Source organism: Pseudophryne corroboree, chromosome 9 (assembly GCF_028390025.1).
Source record: "Pseudophryne corroboree isolate aPseCor3 chromosome 9, aPseCor3.hap2, whole genome shotgun sequence".
Lineage (NCBI taxonomy): Eukaryota > Metazoa > Chordata > Amphibia > Anura > Myobatrachidae > Pseudophryne > Pseudophryne corroboree.
This window is the reverse complement of record NC_086452.1, coordinates 251,333,705-251,352,489: the sequence shown is the minus strand read 5'-3', so window position 1 is coordinate 251,352,489 and position 18,785 is coordinate 251,333,705. Positions and strand designations below refer to the sequence as shown.

The following is an 18,785-nucleotide window of genomic DNA, read 5'->3' as shown; positions in this document are numbered from 1 at the left end:
TATAGCCAGACAAACAATACCTGCAAATAACCCCCTGATCTATGTGACAGAAAATACAGGGCACAAACAGAGGATTAAAGCGTTAGGAGGTGACTGAAATACACAGTAACAAACCCCAGCCAGCATATACATACATACATACATACATATTTGTGAGACCCTGACGCACCTAGCCCCCCAGGGTACAGAATATAGTGATAGCAAGACGTGTGATACATCAGAATAAAATCCTCACAGCAGGTACAGACACACTTAGTCACAGGTACAATGGAGAAGTTATTACAGATAAACAATAAAACTGCACTGGACTACTAAAACTACATATAGGTATGTATGTATATAGATATAACAATGCACAGTAAACACAGGATGTATATCACAGAATACTTGTACTAAATATTCAGGTAGCAGTACACTTGTTCTTAACTAACACTGTCAAAAATTACATGTAAAATATTTAAGTGCCTGTAAATGCACAGCGCTGATGAGACAGGCAGCTTTACAGAGGAGACAGTACCCTGGAGTCCCGGAGATCAGCCCAGCTACTTGTGTAAAGATGGCACCAAAATCTCTGTCAGGGAGTAAGGGAGAGTGAAATGCAGCTCCAGGACGGGAACACAGGCAGTAGATGGCACCCGGTGCTGGGGGAGGGGCTACAGGTCAGCGCCTTATCCCCTATGCTGGTCCTCACCACTTGGTACTGTGGAGCCTATATAAAACAGACTTTAGTAAATCCGACCTGTGCTCCCTGCCCTGGTGGATATAGGGGGTCATTCATTCAGAGTTGATCGTAGCTGTGCAAAACTTTGCACAGCTACGATCATCTTTCCTGACATGCGGGGGGACACCCCGCATGTCAGTCCGGCCCCCCTCGCAGAAGTGCAAAGGAATCGCACAGCGGCGATGCCTTTGCACTTCAGGAGTAAACTCCCGGCCAGCGCAGCTTTAGCGTGCTGGCCGGGAGCTACTCCTCGCTCCCTGGCCCGCAGCGGCTGCGTATGACCGCGCCTACGAAACAGCAGCCAAACGCCACCATTTCGCCCCCTCCCGCCCATCGATCGCCTCTGCCTGTCAATCAGGAAGAGGCGATCGCTATCCTGCTACGGCCTTCGGCCGCCCCGCATGCACAGGCGCACTACGGCGCCGGTGCATGCGCAGCAGGGACCCGTTCGCTATGCTGCGTTAAAACGCAGTGAGCTAATTGGTCGGAATGACCCCCATAGTGGGGTCCCTGTGCAGTACAGTGTCCACGCCAGCGGCGCGGTCAGTCTCCTGGGACCGCGATTTACTGGCGGTCCCACCTGGGGTACCCTCTTAGCTCCTCCCTGATGTGCAGCCACACGATCCAGGAGAGTGTCAGCGGTGGTGTGCCTTAAGACCGGTGCGCCTCCGCTGCAAGTACCCGGGAACCTGGCCGCGGGAGTATGCAGCGCTGCTGGGGAGGTGATGGAGCCGCAACACAGAATGTCAGAATGAGAAACAGTGCTGCGGCCCTTGAAGTCTTCTTAAAAAGCTCTTTTCAGGGCTGCCTAGCGCAGCCCCACCTGTTAGTGACCTGCTCTGCAGGCACCAACTTACAAACTGAGCTCCAGTGCCCGAAGGCAGGGTTATAGAGGAGGCGGTGCAGTGCATCCTGGGAACAGTCAAAGCTTTAGCCTGTTGGTGCCTCGGATCAAGATCCAACTCTACACCCCAATGTATTTCTTGTGGAATCCCAGTGTACCCCGCTGCAGAAATCTGGTTTTCTATTTCCTTCATCTTGGGGACACTTCTTTACCATAGGGATGTGCAAAAGCTATCCTAAAGGAGAGTGTGTTCAGTCTTATCTGAACACAATACTTTAAGTCAAAGAAACAGCATCTCAAGACGCAAAAAATAAGATTTTACTTACCGGTAAATCTATTTCTTGTACTCCGTAGTGGATGCTGGGGACTCCGTAAGGACCATGGGGAATAGACGGGCTCCGCAGGAGACAGGGCACTTTAAGAAAGAATTAGGATACTGGTGTGCAATGGCTCCTCCCTCTATGTCCCTCCTCCAGACTTCAGTTAAGGAATCGGTGCCCGGAAGAGCTGACAGTACAAGGAAAGGATTTTGGAATCCAGGGTAAGACTCATACCAGCCACACCAATCACACCGTATAACTTGTGATAAACTTACCCAGTTAACAGTATGAACAACAACAGAGCATCAGATAACCCTGATGCAACCATAACATAACCCTTATTTAAGCAATAACTATATACAAGTATTGCAGAAGAAGTCCGCACTTGGGACGGGCGCCCAGCATCCACTACGGACTACGAGAAATAGATTTACCGGTAAGTAAAATCTTATTTTCTCTAACGTCCTAGTGGATGCTGGGGTCTCTGTAAGGACCATGGGGATTATACCAAAGCTCCCAAACGGGCGGAAGAGTGCGGATGACTCTGCAGCACCGAATGAGCAACACAAGGTCCTCCTCAGCCAGGGTATCAAACTTGTAGAACTTTGCAAAAGTGTTTGAACCTGACCAAGTAGCCGCTCGGCAAAGCTGTAATGCCGAGACCCCTCGGGCAGCCGCCCAAGAAGAGCCCACCTTCCTTGTGGAGTGGGCTTTAACTGATTTTGGAAGCGGCAATCCAGCCGCAGAATGAGCCTGCTGAATCGTGTTACAGATCCAGCGAGCAATAGTTTGCTTTGAAGCAGGAGCACCCAGCTTGTTGGATGCATACAGGATAAACAGCGACTCAGTTTTCCTGACTCTAGCCGTTCTGGCTACATAAACCTTCAAAGCCCTGACTACATCTAGTAACTCGGAATCCTCCAAGTCACGAGTAGCCACAGGCACCACAATAGGTTGGTTCATATGAATAGATGACACCACTTTTGGCAGAAATTGCGGACGAGTCCGCAATTCTGCCCTGTCCATATGGAAAACCAGATAGAGGCTTTTATGTGACAAAGCCGCTAATTCTGACACACGCCTAGCCGAAGCCAAGGCTAATAGCATGACCACCTTCCACGTGAGATATTTTAACTCCACGGTTTTAAGTGGCTCAAACCAGTGTGATTTCAGGAAACTCAACACCACGTTAAGATCCCGAGGTGCCACCGGAGGCACAAACGGGGGTTGAATATGCAGCACTCCCTTTACAAACGTCTGAACTTCAGGAAGAGAAGCCAGTTCTTTTTGAAAGAAAATGGATAGGGCCGAAATCTGGACCTTAATGGAACCCAATTTTAGGCCCAAAGTCACTCCCGACTGTAGGAAGTGAAGGAAACGGCCCAGCTGGAATTCCTCTGTAGGGGCATTCCTGGCCTCACACCAAGCAACATATTTTCACCATATACGGTGATAATGTTTAGCCGTCACGTCCTTCCTAGCCTTTATCAGCGTAGGAATAACCTCATCCGGAATGCCTTTTTCTGCTAGGATCCGGCGTTCAACCGCCATGCCGTCAAACGCAGCCGCGGTAAGTCTTGGAACAGACAGGGCCCCTGTTGCAACAGATCCTGTCTTAGGGGCAGAGGCCATGGGTCCTCTGTGAGCATTTCTTGCAGCTCTGGATACCAAGTCCTTCTTGGCCAATCCGGAACAATGAGTATTGTTCTCACTCCTCTTTTTCTTAGGATTCTCAGCACCTTGGGTATGAGAGGAAGAGGAGGAAACACATAAACCGACTGGAACACCCACGGTGTCACTAGTGCGTCTACAGCAATCGCCTGAGGGTCTCTTGATCTGGCGCAATACCTCTGTAGCTTTTTGTTGAGGCAGGATGCCATCATGTCCACCTGTGGCAGTTCCCATCGCCTTGCAATCTGCGTGAAGACTTCTTGATGAAGTCCCCACTCTCCCGGGTGGAGGTCGTGTCTGCTGAGGAAGTCTGCTTCCCAGTTGTCCACTCCCGGAATGAACACTGCTGACAGTGCTCGTACGTGATTCTCCGCCCATCGAAGAATTCTGGTGGCTTCCGCCATCGCCACCCTGCTCCTTGTGCCGCCTTGGGGGTTTACATGAGCCACTGCGGTGATGTTGTCTGATTGAATCAGCACCGATTGGTTGCGAAGCAGGGTCTCTGCTTGACTTAGGGCGTTGTATATGGCCCTTAGTTCCAGGATATTGATGTGAAGGCAAGTCTCCTGACTTGACCACAAACCCTGGAAATTTCTTCCGTGCGACTGCCCCCCACCCTCGGAGGCTTGCATCCGTGGTCACCAGGACCCAGTCCTAAATGCCGAATCTGCGGCCCTCGAGAAGGTGAGCACTCTGCAGCCACCACAGAAGAGACACCCTGGCCCTGGGGGATAGGGTGATCAGCCGATGCATCTGTAGATGCGATCCGGAACACTTGTCCAACAGAACCCATTGAAAGGTCCTCGCATGGAACCTGCCGAAGGGAATGGCCTCGTATAACGCCACCATCTTTCCCAGGACTCACGTGCAGTGATGCACCGACACCTGTTTTGGTTTTAAGAGGTCTCTGACCAGTGTCATGAGTTCCTGAGCCTTCTCCGTCGGGAGAAAAACCTTCTTCTGGTCTGTGTTCAGAATCATGCCCAGGAAGGGCAGACGCGTTGTAGGAAGCAGCTGCAACTTTGGAATATTCAGAATCCAGCCGTGCTGTTTTAACACTTCCCGAGAGCGTGCTACGCTGATCAGCAACTGCTCTCTGGACCTCGCCTTTATGAGGAGATCGTCCAAGTATGGGATAATTGTGACTCCCTGCTTTCGCAGGAGCACCATCATTTCTGCCATTACCTTGGTAAATATTCTCGGTGCCGTGGACAGACCAAACAGCAACGTCTGGAATTGGTAATGACAATCCTGTACCACAAATCTGAGGTACTCCTGATGAGGTGGATAAATGGGGACATGAAGGTAAGCATCCTTTATGTCCAGAGACACCATAAAATCCCCTTCCTCCAGACTTGCGATGACCGCTCTGAGCGATTCCATCTTGAACTTGAACCTTTTCAGGTATATGTTCAGGGATTTTAAATTCAATATGGGTCTGACCGAACCGTCCGGTTTCGGTACCACAAACATTGTCGAATAGTAACCCCTTCCCTGTTGAAGGAGGGGAACCTTTACCACCACCTGCTGGAGATACAATTTGTGAATTGCTGCTAACACTATTTCCCTCTCTATGGGGGAAGCTGGCAGGGCCGATTTGAGGTAACGGTGAGGGGGCATCACTTCGAATTCCAGCTTGTAATCCTGAGACACAATCTCTACAGCCCAGGGATCCACCTGTGAGTGAACCCACTTGTGGCTGAAATTTCGGAGACGCGCCCCCACCGGGCCTGGCTCCGCCTGTGGAGCTCCAGCGTCATGCGGCGGATTTAGAGGAAGCCGGGGAGGACTTCTGTTCCTGGGGACTAGCTGTATTGTGCAGCTTCTTTCCTCTACCCCTGCCTCTGGCAAGAAAGGACGCACCTCGGACTTTCTTGCCTCTATGTGATCGAAAGGACTGCATTTGATAATACGGTGCTTTCTTAGGTTGTGAGGGAATATATGGCAAAAAATTTGACTTTCCAGCCGTAGCTGTGGAGACCAGGTCCGAGAGACCGTCCCCAAACAACTCCTCACCCCTATAAGGTAAAACCTCCATGTGCCTTTTTGAGTCGGCATCGCCTGTCCATTGCCGAGTCCACAGGACCCTTCTGGCGGAAATCGACATTGCATTTATTCTAGAGCCCAGTAGGCTAATGTCTCTTTGGGCATCTCTCATATATAGGACAGCGTCTTTTATATGCCCCAGGGTCAGTACTATAGTATCCTTGTCCAAGGTATCAAGTTCCTCAGATAAGGTATCTGTCCATGCTGCTACAGTACTACACATCCAGGCCGACGCAATCGCCGGCCTTAGCAGGGTACCTGAATGTGTATAAATGGACTTCAGGATACCCTCCTGCTTTCTATCCGCAGCATCTTTTAGGGTGGCCGTATCCTGTGACGGCAGGGCTACCCTCTTGGATAAGCGTGTTAAAGCTTTGTCTACCCCAGGGGAGGATTCCCAGCGTAACCTGTCCGTTGGCGGGAAAAGATACGCCATAAGCATCCGTTTGGAAATCTGCAGTTTTCTATCTGGAGATTCCCAAGCCTTTTCACATAACTCATTTAACTCATGTGAAGGGGGAAAGGTTACCTCTTGCCTTTTTTCCCCATACATATAAACCCTCTTGTCAGGGACTGGGGTTTCCTCTGTGATGTGTAACACATCTTTCATTGCTATAATCATGTAGCGGATGGCTTTAGCCATATTAGGCTGCAACTTTGCATCATCGCCATCGACACTGGAGTCGGAATCCGTGTCGATATCTGTGTCAACAACTTGGGATAGTGGGCGCTTCTGAGACCCCGACGGCCTCTGCGCTGTAGGATCAGGCATGGGTTGAGACCCTGACTGTCCCAAGGCTTCAGCTTTATCCAACCTTTTATGCAAGGAATTAACATTATCATTTAAAACCTTCCAGATATCCATCCAATCGGGTGTCGGCGGCGACCCCACATTCATTTGTACCCGCTCTGTTTCCACATAGCCTTCCTCGTCAAACATGCAGACACAAGCGTACCGACACACCACACACACAGGGGATGCTCTATTTGAAGACAGTTCCCCCACAAGGCCTTTTGGAGAGACAGAGAGAGAGTATGCCAGCACACACCCCAGCGCTATATTACCCAGGAGTCACACAGTAACTTAGTGTTAACCCAGTAGCTGCTGTATATACTGTTTTTACACCAAATTTATGTGCCCCCCCTCTCTTTTTACCCTCTTTCTACCGCGATTCTGCAGGGGAGAGCATGTGGAGCTTCCTCTCAGCGGAGCTGTGGAGAGAAAATGGCGCTGGTGAGTGCTGAGGAAGAAGCCCCGCCCCCTCAGCGGCAGGCTTCTGTCCCGCGTTTTGTGTAAAAATAATGGCGGGGGCTCATGCATATATACAGTGCCCAACTGTATATATGCTGCTTTTGCCAAGAGGTACCTAATTGCTGCCCAGGGCGCCCCCCCCCCCCTGCGCCCTACAGTGACCGGAGTGTGTGGGTTTAGTGTGGGAGCAATGGCGCACAGCTGCAGTGCTGTGCGCTACCTCATATGAAGACTGGAGTCTTCTGCCGCCGACATCGAAGTCTTCTTGCTTCTGACGCCGGCTTCTGTCTTCTGGCTCTGCGAGGGGGACGGCGGCGCGGCTCCGGGATCGGACGACCAAGGGTGCGTTCCTGTGTACGATCCCTCTGGAGCTAATGGTGTCCAGTAGCCTAAGAAGCAGGACCTATCTTCTAGTGAGTAGGGCTGCTTCTCTCCCCTCAGTCCCACGTAGCAGAGAGCCTGTTGCCAGCAGATCTCTCTGAAAATAAAAAATCCTAACAAAATACTTTCTTTCCTAGCAAGCTCAGGAGAGCTCACTAAGGTGCACCCAGCTCGTCCGGGCAGATTCAAACTGAGGTCTGGAGGAGGGACATAGAGCGAGGAGCCAGTGCACACCAGTATCCTAATTCTTTCTTAAAGTGCCCTGTCTCCTGCGGAGCCCGTCTATTCCCCATGGTCCTTACGGAGTCCCCAGCATCCACTAGGACGTTAGAGAAATAATGAATGCATAAAAATCCGGTAAATGCATGACAGGGGGCACTTTACCGTTCTCTGGAAACTCTATGCCATAGCACCCATAAAGCACCAACCGTGCAAGATGGATTGAGCCGAGATCCTAACGGAGATACATTGTCCAGCCCCATCCTGGCTATGTCTTGTGAACTGTGGACCTAATCCATCTGGCTCTAGTCCTCCTGGACAATCAGTTTGTTAAACACTGTGTGACCTCTTAGGTACATACTTAAGTTACCATGTCTAGCATGACCACTGACTCTAATCCAATGTTTTGCTGATTTAGCAAAAGTTGTTAAATTTCCCCATTAATGAGAAAATACACTACTTAAGGATAAACAGGTAGTGTATGCCACTATCCATGTTCTCCAAAAATAAAGCTTTCCAAGATAAGCTTCTAATTCTGACACTTCTGTATTCAAGTTATTTACCTCAAGTCCACCTCACGTAAGGTTGAAAGGATGGTGCATGAAGTGCTGACACACATATACATTATACTTACATCTTCTAAGCCTCTTTACTCCTAGTCTGAACTACGGTATCCTAGGATCCTCGCCTCAAGGCTCACATCACGCCATAAATTTAATGTCTTGACAATAATCGGCCCCTGAAACAATCTTCTGAAATGGAAGTCCACTTCATGGACCAACTGCCATGTTTAGTACTAAATTCTCCTTAGACAATCTGATGCCACCAAAATTACTACTATCCCCTATATCTTCCCAAGAAGACGGTGGACATATTCCAATTGTAGAACAAGATGCCACTAAGTCTATCTCATCTGAATTTATGGATGCAATTTATGGATTTTCTCTGGAAGAATTGACTGGTGAGTGGGCAGTCTTTCTTCCCATTCTGGAAATTATCTACACAGAATCAATCACCACCAAGAACCTCGTCCTTCCCTGATATATGATATGCATGCTACTTACTGTAGCTTTGCCTGAACAGGAGATTATGCTTTCTTCAATGTTTCTAAGGCCTGATTGTCATGACTGCCACATGGATATGTGAATGTGGGCAACCTGATGTCTTTACACATCCCTTCCATTATGACTATTCTAATAGATTCCAAACTGAATCTGTCTATCTGCAGTCCTGTATTAAAGTCCTTGACCTTTCAATGGGGTAAATTTACTAAGATGGGAGTTCTATTTAAGATGGGATGTTGCCCATAGCAACCAATCAGATTCCATGTGTTATCTTCTAGATGGTACTAGATAAATGAGAAGTAGAATCTGATTGTTTGCTATGGGCAACATCCCATCTAAAATAGAACTCCGATCTTTGTAAATTTACCCCAATGTGTCCGTGACTCCCTTTCTGATCACTGGACTACCCAGTTTGGAATGACATTCCATTCCTCTTAAGACTTTCTGACCCTGGTACAGCAACTGCCAATCCAGAAAAAATGTAACTGCTAAATCTATGTTCAGACACGCGTGTCATTACCTGGCGACGGTCGTCGCCGAGAAGCACCGTCGCCGGCTCTGAATGTGATCGCAGTAGCGATTGCAAGAGGATTGACGGAGGGGAGTCGTTCTGGGGTGTCTACTCGCCATTTTCCGGGCGTGGAGATCCGAATGCAGGCGTGTCCAGGCGTTTGGAGGGCGGATGTCTGACGTCAATCCCGGGACCTTCGACGCTGGATCCCTCGCACTGGGTAAGTAAGTCTGACCCTGGTCTTATTTTGCAGGAAACTTTTTTAGCATATCAGGGCTGCACAAGCGATCGCAGCCCTGCAATGCTAAAATACACTCTCCCATAGGCGGCGTCAAGTTGATTGCACGAGCAGCAAAAAGTTGCTACGTGTGATCAACTCGGAATGACCACCAATGTGCAGAAACTCCTGGGCTGTCTTGACCAGTCTGAAGCTTTACCCCAAAGTGTTATGCTTTGATTAAGGGTAGGCACTGGGAGCATCCACCCTAACTATGCACCCTTTAGCAGGGTGAGAGAAGGGGCTGTTGTTATAGAACCGGTCACCCCCACTCCCCTCTTTTCACTAGATAAGGTGGGCTGGTCTAGAGTAGCTGACGTTTGACATTTCTGTAAGGACTGTCAGCAGCGTATTAACAAGACTATTAATCAGGAAAAAAATACTACTAAAGCACAGACTGTGAATCAGATTTAAGCTAGGTACACACTGTTAGATTTCTTTTTGGTTGGCCTAACATTCGGACGATATTTCGGGAAATTGTAGGCACTAATATTTGAGTTACACACTAAAAGATTTTTGTTTTTGTTTTTTAAGGTCAACAATTTTCTGCCACATCACACTGCATTTGCACATGTCTACCCACAAGGAGGATGACATACTGACAAGTAAATATAGGAAATATGGGCAGACTATTGAAAATGCACACACACTACTTGAAATCGGGAAATTGTGGCCAAGATTTTTGGTTTGGGACGACAGATCGGAAAATCGATCGTTTGTTCGTATGTGTGGACAAGATTTTTCAGAATTAAATCGCCAAAACGAACGTTTGTACATACTATACAATAACTTTGGTCATTCTCCCGATTATTGGCAAAACGAGCCAATAATTGTATAGTGTATACTTAGCTTTACTCTGGCAAGATGCACAATTAGTCATCCCATAGAAGTACTCCCTTTTTCAGTAAGGAAAAAAACACTTTTTCAAGGGAAAACATCACACTCAAAGTATTATACCAGTATTGCATACATCATATATATATAAAAAAAATAGGATTTTAATTACCTACCGGTAAATCCTTTTCTCGCAGTCCGTAGAGGATGCTGGGGTCCACATTAGTACCATAGGGTATAGATGTGTTCACTAGGAGCCATTGGCACTTTAAGAGTTTAACAGTATGGACTGGCTCCTCCCTCTATGCCCCTCCTACCAGACTCCATCTAGAAACTGTGCCCGAGGAGACGGACAACTTTGAGAGAAGGATTTTACACAGATAGTGGTGAGATTCATACCAGCTCACACATACAAGGCAAACCAAGCTAACTAGCTTGAAAGTGTAGTTTAGCATAGCAGGGCTGCGATCGCTTGTGCAGCCCTGCTATGCTAAAAAAGTTTCCTGCAAAACAAGACCAGGGTCAGACTTACTTACCAAGTAACAATGCAGTACACAACTAAAAACAGAAGTTGTACTGAACTAGATAAACACTGCAGGAAAACGAAGTGCTGGGCGGGCGCCCAGCATCCTCTATGGACTACGAGAAAAGGATTTACCGGTAGGTAATCAAAATCCTATTTTCTCTTGCGTCCTAGAGGATGCTGGGGTCCACATTAGTACCATGGGGATGTACCAAAGCTCCCAGAATGGGAGGGAGAGCGCGGAGGCTCCTGCAGAACTAATTGACCAAACTTAAGGTCCTCATAGGCCAAAGTATCGAACTTGTAGAACTTTGCGAACGTGTTCGACCCCGACCAAGTAGCTGCTCGGCAGAGTTGTAAAGCAGAGACACCCCGGGCAGTTGCCCAGGAAGAACCCACCTTACGAGTAGAGTGGGCCTTAACAGACGTAGGACACGGCAAGCCTGCTGTAGAATATGCATGCTGGATAGTGAACCTGATCCAGCGAGAGATTGTCTGCTTAGAAGCAGGGCACCCAATTTTCTTGGGATCATACAGGACAAACAGAGTCTGATTTCCTGTGCCGAGCAGTCCTCCTCACATAGATCGTTAGAGCCCTGACAACATCCAAGGACTTTGATGAAATTGAGGAGTCAGTAGAAACTGGCACCACAATAGGTTGCTTGATATGAAATGCCGACACAACCTACGGAAGGAACTGCTGACGTGTCCGGAGCTCAGCCCTATCTTCATGGAAGATCAGGTAGGGGCTTTTACAAGACAAGGACCCCAACTCCGACACGCGTCTAGCAGAAGATAAGGCCAACAAAGTGACAGCCTTCCACGTGAGAAACTTGACCTCAACCTCCTGTAGAGGCTCGAACCAATCCGATTGTAGGAACTGTAACACCACGTTAAGATCCCAGGGTGCCATAGGCGGCACAAAAGGAGGCTGGATGTGCAGAACCCCTTTCAAGAAAGTCTGAACCTCAGGAATGGAAGCCAATTGTTTCTGGAAGAAAATGGATAGGGCCTAAATGTGGACCTTTACGGATCCCAACCTCAGGCCCATATCCACACCTGCTTGCAGGAAGAGGAGAAACCGTCCCAGTTAAAACTCCACCGTAGGAAACTTCTTGGACTCGCACCAAGACGTATACTTTTTCCAAATACGACTGTAATGCTTAGACGTTACTCCTTTCGGAGCCTGTATCGGTTGGAATAACCTTGTTTGGAATGCCTTTCCGCGCTAAATTCTGAACAACTCCATGCCGTCAAACATAGCCGCGGTAAGTCTTGATAAGCGAACGGCCCCTGCTGCAGCAGGTCCTCCCGAAGAGGAAGAGGCCTCGGATCTTCCAGCAGTAGATCCAGAAGATCCGTGTACCAAGCCCTCTTGGCCAGTCTGGGGCAATGAGGACTGCTTGAACTTTTTTTCTCCTTACGAGCTTCAGAATCCTTGGAATAAGTGGAAGTGGAGGAAACGTACACCGACTAGAACACCCACAGAGTTACCAGGGCGTCCACCGTCACTGCTTGCGGATCTCTTGACCTGGAGCAATACCGCCGAAGCTTCTTGTTGAGGCGGGATGCCATCATGTCTATTTGAGGTACACCCCAAAGATCTGTCACTTCCGTGAACACCTTTGGATGGAGGCCCCACTCTCCTGGATGGAGATCGTGTCTGCTGAGGAAGTCCGCTTCCCAGTTGTCCACTCCCAGAATGAAAATTGCTGACAGTGCCAACATGTGCTTTTCCACCCAGAGGATGATTCCTGTAACCTCTGACATTGCAGCTCTGCCCTTCGTTCCGCCCTGTCTGTTTATGCAGGCTACCGTCCTCACATTGTCCGACTGCACTTGAATGGGTCGATCTCGCAAAAGATGTGCCTTGGAGAAGACCGTTGTATACGGCACTTAGTTCCAGAATGTTTATTGGAAGACTGGATTCCCCTTGAGTGACTGCGTCCCATCCCCGGAGACTTGCATCTGTATTTAGAAGGATCCAGTCCTGAATCCCGAACCTGCGGCCCTCCAGAAGGTGAGGCATTTGTAGCCACCAGAGGAGTGAAATCCTTGCTTTCGGCGACAGACGTATCCTCAGGTGCATATGCAGATGAGAACCCGACCACTTGTCTAGGAGATCCAATTGGAAGAATCGAGCATGAAATCTTCCGAACTGCAGAGCCTCGTAAGAGGCAACCATCTTCCCCAGAAGACGAATGCACTGATGAATCGATACCCAGGTTTGCTTCAAGATATCCCAGACCATTGTTTGTATCACCAACGCTTTCTCAACTGGTAGAAACACCCTCTGCACATCTGTGTCGAGGATCATCCCCAACAAAGAATCTCTTTGTCGGCTCCAAATGTGACTTTGGAAGGTTCAGGATACAACCATGGTCCCTGAGCAGACGAGTCGTGAGAGCAATGGACTGCAACAGCTTCTCCCTGGACGACGCCTTTATCAGCAGATCGTCCAGGTATGGAATTATGTTCACTTCCTGTCTGCGGAGGAGGACCATCATCTCTGCCATCACCTTGGTGAACACCCTTGGTGCCGTGGAGAGACCGAAGGGCAGTGCCTGAAACTGATTGTGACTGTCTAACAGTGCAAATCTGAGGTAAACCTGGTGCGGCAGCCAAATCGGAATGTGGAGATACACATCCTTCATATCCAGGGATACCAGAAACTTCCCCTCCTCCAGACCTGAGATCATCGCTCTCAGAGACTCCATTTTGAATTTGAACTCCCTTAGATAAGGGTTTAGTGTTTTCAAGTTCAAAATCGGTCTGACCGAACCATCCGGCTTCGGTACCACAAAAAGATTTGAATAGTAACCCACATTGTGCATATGAGGTGGAACTGGAACAATGACCTCTGACTTTTCCAACTTTTGGATGGCTTCCTGTAGGATAGTCCCGTCTGTCAGTAATGCTGGCAAGCCTGATTTGAAGAATCGGTGAGGTGGGGTTTCTTGAAACTTCAGTCTATACCCCTGGGACACAATATCCTGTACCCAGGGATCCAGGCCGGACGACACCCAGACGTGGCTGAAACGTCCGAGTCTCGCCCCCACCAGCCTGTCCTCCAGGCTGTGTGGTCCACCATCAGGCTGAGGATTTTGAGGCACCAGAAGCAGGCTTCTGGTCCTGGGAGCCTGCAGGTGCAGGCTTTTTGGATTTTGTCCGCCCACCTCTAAAGAAGGTGGTAGGAGGCTTGGACTTTTTTGTCTTAGCGGTCCGAAAGGACTAACATGCAGAGGAAGAAAAGGGTTTCTTTGTAGAAGGCGTTATCCGAGGGACGAAAAGGTGACTTTGCCACAGTTGCCATGGAAATCCACGCATCCAACGCTTCCCCAAATGGAGCCTGACCTGTGTAGGGTAGGTTCTGCACACTTCTCCTGGATTCCGCGTCTGCAGACCATTGGCGTAGCCAGAGTCCCCTGCAAGCTGAGACCGACATGAAAGATATCCTTGCGTTCAGCGTACCCAGGTACTTCATTGACTCCATCATGAACCCTGCAGAATCCTGTATGTTACGTAAAAACAGTTCAATGTCACTTCTATCCATTGTATCCAAGTCCTCTAGTAACGTGCCTGACCACTTTACTATAGCTTTAGAAATCCATGCACAGGCAATAGTAGGGCTTAAGGACACCCCTTAAGCAGTGTATATGGATTTGAGCGTAGTGTTAATCTTACGATGAGCCGGTTCTATTAACGCGGTAGAATGCGTCAACTATGGGCGGGTTTTCCGATCATTTCCATCTTCCTCAGGGAAGGGAAAAGCAACCAGAACCCTCTTGGGAATCTGGAATTTCTTCTCCGGGGTTTTCCAGGATTTTTCAAATAAAGCATTTAATTCTTTAGACGCAGGGAAGGTTAGCGAGGCTCTCTTATCGTCTGTGAAGTAAGCCTCCTCAACCTGCTCAGGTGCTGTGTCAGTAATGTGTAACACATCTCTAATGGCCTCAATCATGAGCTGCACCCCTTTAGCCAGGGATTCCGCCCCCTTTAGCATATCCCCACAGTCTGCCGTGTCAGAGTCGGTATCTGTGTCATCTTGCATAATCTGGGCAAGTGCACATTTTTATAGGTATATGCTAGGGAATTTTAAAGGAATAGGAACAGAACTTGACCAAACTGCCATAGACTTCTTTAAAACCTGAGTTTCAGTCTCAGTATGAGCTACCCTAGTAGAGATCTGAAAGATCATTCGCTTAATAGAGGTCAGCCATTCTGGCTCAGTAATAGGGATCTGAGACAAGACATTACATTCCTGTGTACAAGTAATGGATTCCTCTGGAGAAGAAATGTCCTCTGCAGCATAAGACACAGAGGGGCAGATGTATTAACCTGGAGAAATCATAAGGAAGTAATAAACCAGTGATATGTGCAAGGTAATAAACGCACCAGCCAATCAGCTCCTGTTAATTTACATATTGGAGCTGATTGGCTGGTTTGTTTATCTCCTTGCACATATCACTGGTTTATCACTTCCTTATGCCTTCTCCAGGCTAATACATCTACCCCACTGTCCCTGGACATTGCTATGTGAGAAAACATACACCCACACACACTGGAAAATGTCAGACACCGTTTCCCTCAAAGTACCTTCAGAGAAACACAGAGCTTGGAGCCAGCACAGACTCAGCGCTTTCCTAGGTATAAACAATACAAATACCTGGCGCTGACTGTGTACCTTAATAGACTAAACAGTAAATATACAGCCCCCCCCCCTTCTACAAACCCCTGGAACCACACAGGATAGCTGGAGTCATGTGGAGGGACAGCTCTCCCCGTCAGCGTCTCTGTAGCTGGATCTGCAGGGAGGAAAATGGTGCTGAACGCTGCTGGGTCCGCTCTGAGGAGAAGCTCTGCCCCCTGAAACATGGCGCTGCTTCCCGCACTTTACATCTTTACACTGGCCTGAGGTATGGTGCTGGCAGCGTTACCGAGGTCCCTGACAGCCTGAGTGACCAGTGTAGGGTATAGGTGCTGGCTCAGCGTGCCCCTCATAGCGCCACGCTGTGTACCGCTGAGCCTCCGGAGAGCAGTCAGCATCATGCTCCCACCCTGTTGCCGCCATTCACACCTGCTCCCCACTTCCCGGGGGGCCGGTGACTCACTCGCCACCGGAATCTTCTGGCTCTGTTAGGGGGTGGCGGCAGTGCTGCGGGAGTGAGCGGTCACCTGGGGCGACTACTGATCATCACCCTCACGAGCTCAGTGTCCTGAGCAGTGGAGATAGGGGCCATTAACCTCTCAGGGTTGGAAACTATTTGCCCCCTAAGTCCCACGAAGCAGGGAGGCTGTTGCCAGCAGCCTCCCTGTGCCTAACTCTAATAAAAACAATAAAACTAGAAAAACTCCTATGGAGCTCCCCTAGCTGTGACCGGCTCCTCCGGGCACATTTTCTAAACAGAGTCTGGTAGGAGGGGCATAGAGGGAGGAGCCAGCCCACACTGTTAAACTCTTAAAGTGCCAATGGCTCCTAGTGGACCAGTCTATACCCCATGGTACTAATGTGGACCCCAGCATCCTCTAGGACGCAAGAGAAAAAAAAGCTGCAGCATTACAGCATTTCTTATACAGATTCTGACTCATTCGCACACAGATCTACAAGAGTCACATATCAAATTAATCAGTGCAGTCTCATTAAGTGGTTTTGTCCCATTTGATTGTTTAATTTGTGCGACTAAGACGAAACAGACACTCCGTGCAAACAGAGTCGCATGGTACTGTTGATCCAAGAAGGAAAGTTTGGCACAACTGTGGCAGAAGTGCATGAGGACACATATATAATGTTAACATATTCTGCCTAGCAATAGATCCCTATTCTTAGATTCTTCCAATACATTCATGTGCATTGTTTTAATACAGTTTATTTGAAATAAAAGCTTACATAATTTAGCAGGCACTTCAAATGTTATCATAACTTATAAGATTTTGCATATGTCCGATAGATCAGTAAAAGTATATTGTGCATACCTGTCTTCATGACTCCCAGTACGTACATCTTTCACAGCTGCAAATCCACAGGGAACGCGTGCATATTTATTCAAATTTTCAATTATTGTCTTGCCAACTTGTAGATAATAAGGATCACTTGTTGCCTGTAACAGTTTGTATAAATAGCTTAAATGATTGCTGCCACATACACAGCACATAGCATATCTCACACACACACACACACACACACACACACACACACACACACACACACACACACACACACAGTATATTTAAGGAAACTAAAAACGGCCACATAGTTAGCAAATTAATTGTTTTTGGCATTAGAAAGATACAAGCATGTGAAGTACTGTACAATTATAAGTTAAGTTTTTACTAGAACTAGATTATATAAGAAAAGCAAAACTACATAAAAAGCATAGGCACACAATTTTTTATGTATATTCTGTTTTGAGATTTTCAAATAAACGTTTACAAAACAAATATTGACAAGGTATCAATGTTCACTCGAGATCAATTCAGTGAACTGGACAGTGTCTATAGCCAAAAGAGTCAATAAAACATATAAACATATAAAAGTAACAACTGTAACGTAAAGGTGCACACACACACACTGAGATTTAGTGCAAATCGCAAGGTGTTAGCCACCTTGCGATACCGTTGAACGGTCTAGCGGCGTCAGTATTTCAAGGTTAAATAGTCAAATTTGACTTGCCTGCACAGTCTATCTAGTACTAAAGTATACTCAAATTGGTACTTAGTCAAAATTGCACATAGCCAATATCGCAAGCGCATAGTCCATATCGCATAGTCAAAATCTCACAGTGTGTATGCACCTTAAGATAGAAACTAAAGAGAAAGATACTGTATGAAAAAAAGTAAAGAAGGATTTAAGTTAAAGAAGAAATAGGGAAGGGAGGATCATAAAGCACGGAGGTGGCGAACAGAGACGGTGTCTCTCCATTATCGACCTAATGAGCGCAAAGATGCTCCGTATCCATGCTGACCCACAGTTTTTCACCCAGGTCTTTGAGGTTGGTTCTAAAAGTGGAGGGTATAAAATCAGTTTAGGATAGTACTGGACAGGCCCTGTTACCTGTCCTGGCAGTGCTGTCTCAAAAGTGGATCAGTGGAACAGCCTTCCATCAGAGGTGGGAGAGGCCAATACAGTAACCAGCAACTGTGGGGAGCATGGATGACAATTTTTCTATTGCTACGAATTAAAAGCAACAGCTCTGAATTGGGAACCAGTAAGAAACCCAAATTCAGGCTTGGAATCCTGTGGCAAAGAAACCGTATTTCAGGCTTGGGAACATGTGGCAAGCAGACCCACCACATGGGCCTGTTATTGCATGGCTATCGGGAGGACCCCTTGGCGATTGGGTTCCCAGTTATTTAAGAATTGGTAGCAGCACAGCCACCATGGACCAGTGCATTACAAATTTTTGTTGTTCATTTAGAAAAGTCTAGACAAGGACATATTCTTAAAGTTTACACCAAAATATACTGAAAAGGTTCATACCTTGTACAAGAAATATGTGCTTTCCGCAAACTCTGGTCTTAATGGATGTTGGGCCCAGTGAACTCTGAAATCAGTTGTGAAGGCCTAAAATATGTACACATTATAAATACTATGCAACCAAACACTCACCAATTACAGCAAGACAGAGCAAATAAATAACTTCTAACAGATTAATAAGCTGCAGGTTAATCAGAAGGTTGGTCCTACGAGTTGAGTGCCCAAAGCTATTCAGTTACAGAACCATGAACAATACACGTGCAGCCCAGAGGCAGCAATTAACACCCCTTCCACCTTTGGATGATGACGACATGAAATAATAGCTGCTTTCACAAAACTAGAAACAAAAAAAATGTACACAGAGATAACCAGCTTCTGCATGTAAATATCTCTACAATGAATAGTTCAGTAAACTGTTTTATTCCCGTACAGTGGCCAATATTAACGGCTTGGATGTTGAAATATACGTTATGGTAAGAACTTACCGTTGATAACGGTATTTCTCCTAAGTCCACAGGATAACACTGAGATATGATGAAGACACAGTAGATTTGCAACAAACAGTCAGAGCTTTTTGGCCTCCCAGCATGCAACGAGCCAGTCCACATATCCCCGCCTCCTGGCTCAGGCAAATCAGTTGTTTTTTCA

The 18,785-nt window shown here is 47.5% G+C and overlaps 1 protein-coding gene across 1 annotated transcript in view; it reads right to left on the bottom strand.

Moving 5' to 3' along the window:
- The window catches only part of EDEM3 (ER degradation enhancing alpha-mannosidase like protein 3), a 217,098-nt gene that overhangs the window by 56,911 nt on the left and 141,402 nt on the right, over nt 1-18,785 (bottom strand). Inside the window, exons 12-13 of the mRNA XM_063940205.1 lie at nt 18,141-18,224; nt 16,637-16,761 (exon numbers count right to left, since the gene is read on the bottom strand). Of these exons, the coding sequence (XP_063796275.1) occupies nt 16,637-16,761; nt 18,141-18,224 (209 nt within the window). The remainder of the gene's footprint in view (nt 1-16,636; nt 16,762-18,140; nt 18,225-18,785) is intronic.